The sequence below is a fragment of the Palaemon carinicauda genome, chromosome 37 (assembly GCF_036898095.1).
Source record: "Palaemon carinicauda isolate YSFRI2023 chromosome 37, ASM3689809v2, whole genome shotgun sequence".
Lineage (NCBI taxonomy): Eukaryota > Metazoa > Arthropoda > Malacostraca > Decapoda > Palaemonidae > Palaemon > Palaemon carinicauda.
The window spans coordinates 68,971,107-68,975,801 of NC_090761.1; the positions used below are offsets into that span (position 1 = coordinate 68,971,107).

At 35.1% G+C, this 4,695-nt stretch overlaps 1 protein-coding gene across 1 annotated transcript; it reads right to left on the reverse strand.

The window, feature by feature from the left end:
* Nucleotides 1–422: 422 nt before the first annotated feature.
* On the reverse strand, nucleotides 423–4,000 carry LOC137629355 (uncharacterized). The gene is made up of 3 exons (XM_068360609.1): nucleotides 1,636–4,000; nucleotides 1,267–1,499; nucleotides 423–548 (listed from the first exon to the last, which is right to left on the reverse strand). Exons 1-3 carry the CDS (start codon nucleotides 3,998–4,000, stop codon nucleotides 423–425), a joined length of 2,724 nt encoding a protein of 907 aa, XP_068216710.1.
* Between the last annotated feature and the right edge of the window lie 695 nt (nucleotides 4,001–4,695).

Sequence of the window (4,695 nt, forward strand, 5' to 3'; positions counted from 1 at the left end):
CCTGTGAGAATTAGGTCTATCAAATTTCCCATGTACTCTCAAAACATTATTCCTGTCAGGGTAGATATTCAGCTGAGAAACTAGGTCAGGGATATCCTTTTTAGGACATTGCTTTCTTTGAAAAAACTCTACAACTTCTGGAAACTTGAGCTTTTGCTCTTTGCTTATAATTTGTTGCAATGCCAGTTCATAATAATTAAAATCGGGGGGCTTTATTTCCAAAGATGAAATAACTGAACTATTTCTAGAAAGGGCAGTTTTCCATTTATTCACTATCATTAAAACTTTAGCATGTACTTTTACTAGTTTAGTCAAGTTAGAAAATCTATCCACTGGAACCAAATGATCTGTTACTAGGTTTTCTGCTGCTTGGTTAACAGAAACGCCAAATTCTTGAACAGGCCCGCTAGGTAATCTGAACCTTAATACCTCTTCCTGAACCTTTGTTTGTTCAAACTGCTCATAATTTGGACCACAACAATAGTTAGTACGGGACAAGACCTTCCTGGAAACCGGACGAGTAATACAATCTGCAGGATTGTTGATACCTGCAATATAGTTAAACAATATTGGAATCTGCTCACATATCCTCTGTATTCGTTCGAGCCTATTATTAACAAATACAGTTCTTTTATTTACCTTATCCAATTTGACAGCACTAGAATGCAGCCAATGAAGAACGACAAGGCTATCTGAAAACAGTTGCAAATCGGTAATATTGATCTTAGATAAATAAAACTGCCCAGGAAGTTCATCATAAACAGACTTTAGCACTTCACAACCCAAAACCAGTGCTTGAAGCTCTAGAGAGGGCACAGACTTCGCTTTCAGTGATGAATTAACAAACTTATTCTTAGCTATAAGAAAACTCCGCTTGCATGACTCAACCTCTCTAATATAAATAACAATTCCATATATCTCAGTACTTGCATCAACATAACATTCTAATATGTACTCAGAATCCCTTTAACCAACAAAACGATCAAATTTAATGGGTGGTGAAGAATTTGCCTGATTTACTATACATTTCCATTCCTTAAGTTGTTCTCCATCAAGGATTTCATCCCAGTCCAATTTATTAGTTTGCAAATTGTGCAAAAAAATCCTGGCTCTGTTCAAAATTGGGCCATTGAAATTAAAGATGTTGAAATTGGAAGCAATAGTTTTTAACACACACCTTTTCGTATTAGCATTAGGATCTAACCTTACAGGCAACGTATATATCTGATCAGAATCCCTTGACCATTGAAGACCCATCAGCTTTACCTCATGAGGAGTTTGACCGGATCCTTCCCTGTCAATAACTTCTTGTAATGAGGGATCATTTGTAACAAACTGTTGCAAGGGAAATTTATATTTCTCAAAAATGGAAGGCAAAACTTTGTAAACTTCATTCAACTTTTCCCCTGAACTACAAGTATATGCTCCATTGTCCATATACAACAACTGATACAAAAGCCTCTTAACATCAGTCAAATTAGGATCACAATCATCAACAACTAATATATAATATAATGACAACATCAGTATCGTTGGACTACAACGTAGTCCAAAACTTAAATCTTATATTCTTATATGCTACCAATGTAAAGTCATGTTTAGACACATTTCTATACCAAAAAAATAGCAACTTGCTTTGATCTTCCTCAGTTAAGGCAACCTGATTAAAGGCCTTTTTGATGTCATAACAGAGCAACTTAGACCCAAACCTTAAATTCATAAATGCAGTACTCAACTTCTGATTCAAATTAGGACCAGGGTGCATGGCTTGATTGTGAGTAACTGTCAGAGGTCTACCGTCTACACTTTCACCTAAGTTTGACATGAACACAACTCGACACTTTGTGGTTTCCTTATCAGGTCTAAAGATTGGCATGTGAGCTAGGAAGCTAGCCTCAGGATGCTTTTCAAGGAATTTTTCCACATTTGAAATTCTTTCAATTATGCCCATTTCTATTTGTTCTTGAATAACATCATCAACCATACTTAGGTGTTCAGGGTTTCTTTTCAACTTCTTAAAATTAGAAGCTAGTATTCCCTTACTTATATTGATGTTTTGCCCCAACAAATGAGATGTCCTCTGGTTCCACATTAATGGCATGGTTAGGCGACCCTCATCATTTATTCTAATATTAGACAAGGTATTCTTAACCAATTCGTTATTCAACTCCGAATCTTCCTCATAAGATATATTTTCATAATTGAGAACTTCCTTCACCTTTTCATCTAGAGCTCGATCGGCTATTGCATTTAAGACCTTATTGGACTGTTTATTAACCTTTATAATAAAATTAGAATCCTTGTCATTTACATTATCTTGCCATTCATCTAATACGCATTCCCTAGGCTGGACACATAAGAAACTGGCAAGTCTAAATTGAACCTCATTCTTCAAAGTAGGAATTTCATCAACAACTTTAAATGCCTTACTGGCTTCTCCCATAAACAATATTCCTACAGGAGAATCTAAGTAAACTAAAGGATTGATATCACCAAACAATTTAGCTGTGGTCAACAAACAATGAGCTGAACTGGTTCCCAACACAAATTTCACATTAGATATCCTATCACTGTTCAAAAGTTGATTATCTGCAATGACATATCCTTTCTTTTTAAATGCTTGAGCAAGTTTTGATAAGTTGGGGACTAAAATGTCAATTCCAATATTAGGTACGCAAATAGCCTGAATTTTATAATTCTTATCCCCAATATCTAAATCAACAGCCACTAATTTTGTTTTATACTTTCTAGAAGCATTAAATCCATTTACTTCCACGCTGATACCATCACAAATAACCTCACAGTCAAGTCCTGTGGCAAGTTCAGATGTAATAAAATTCCCTTGACAACCGCTGTCCAGTAAGGCTCTAAAGGTTTCAGTTTTTGATTTACATGTAAATGTAGGTAAAGCCATATCACCCATACAACTAGTCACTGATCCTGCAATCAAAGCACTGCCATTCTTAATCTGCACAGTACCAGCCTTATCAACTTTTGATTTGGCACCTGTTTTCGATTCTACTCTGCTGACCTTTTTTACCTTTGGCTCTTTCGTACACAAATAAGAAAAATGCCATTCATTACATTTGAAGCATCTCTTATGAAATCTGAAAAAACAATTATTTGCCAAGTGTCCCTGTCCACAACACTTTAAACATCTACCCAGTTCTACAATACGTTCCAATTTCTTCTCAGGAGTCCTGTAAACTTCACATTCCGAAACCTTGTGCAAGGGATAATCACTATTACAACATAATAAACAACCCCTTTGAATATTCCTCTTATCAACAGAGATTGCTAGATTAGTAGAGCTCACCTTCTCACATTTTTCCTTAACAATAGTCTTTGAATGAGCTTTGGAATCCGGCAGATACCTATCTGAAGCTTCAAAGAAGTGCTCCTGTATGTCTTCTAAACTAGGTCTGACATTATTAGTGATACTAATCAAATGCTGTTTAAAAGTCTCATTTAAGCCTTCCCACACAAAATACTGAGCAAAGTCATCACCATTCATCTTTAACAACTTCACATTTTCTATTAATGATCTTACCCTTCCAATATATGAAAAAGGATCATCTGATGACTTCAGTTTAAGCTCGGAAAACATCCTTACAGTATTATATTTCTGTAAATCAGTGGAAGCAAATGCACAACTTAGTAAATTCTTTGCATCCTCATATGACTGACTACTCAGTTCAAGAGAATTAATCAAATATTCTGCTCTCCCATGCACTTGTTGTTTTAACAGCAAAAACTTATCTCTATTGGAAAACTGTTGTTGCTCTGAAACAGATTCAAACTCCTGGAAAAACCTATTGATATTTTCGTCAGGGCTACTGTTAAAAGTGGGCAAGGGAATAACAGGATTCTTCAACAGACTTCTAGAACTGTTATCACTTACAACATTTGGTTTATCCTCCAGAATAGCTAACATTTCAGTAACTTTATCAACATATTGCTCACAAATACTAAGTTCTACTGAAAAAGCTTCCTCATTCATACTTTCAGACCACTTCGCATCTGTAATTTTGTGATCATAATCCTTTACTTCGGCTATAATACCTTTTAATTTTTCTCTTTTTGCAATTCTTTGCACCCTAGACAGACTATTAAAACTGTCCTTACTACCATATTGTTTTGTAATGCTACCACGTAGGTATTTTCGTGCATTAACTAAAACATCCAATGAACTCATTTTCTTTGTTTTAATTCAAGAATCACAGAACAAAAATAAACGAGAAAATGATAAAGCAATAAACTTAACTTTACAACTCAAGAGTGCTCTATCCAATAAGTCAACCCCTCCTTCACCAATTCGGTAAGTTTCTCGAGTCCTTTAGTATTTAAATGAACTTCATCAGCAAACAACGCCTTATTGTCTAGTTTGGATTTTCCATCAACTCTAAATAAAAAATCCTTCAATTTGAGCTTATAAATAAACCTATTCAAGTATTTCCGCTGATAATGGTAATCTATTCCGGTGGGACACTGAAATCTGTTACCAGCTGAATAATACCTTTGCTCAATTTGACTGGCAATGACCTTAGACCTAGGCAACCAGCTACGTAATTTTTGGTAAAATTCAGAACAATGCAATTTTACAATATCCAAGCTTACTCGAATTCTAATATTTATAACCACCCAAGAAAACAAGAACAAAATCTGGGTCATATGTCTTCAACTCTGAAATAAATC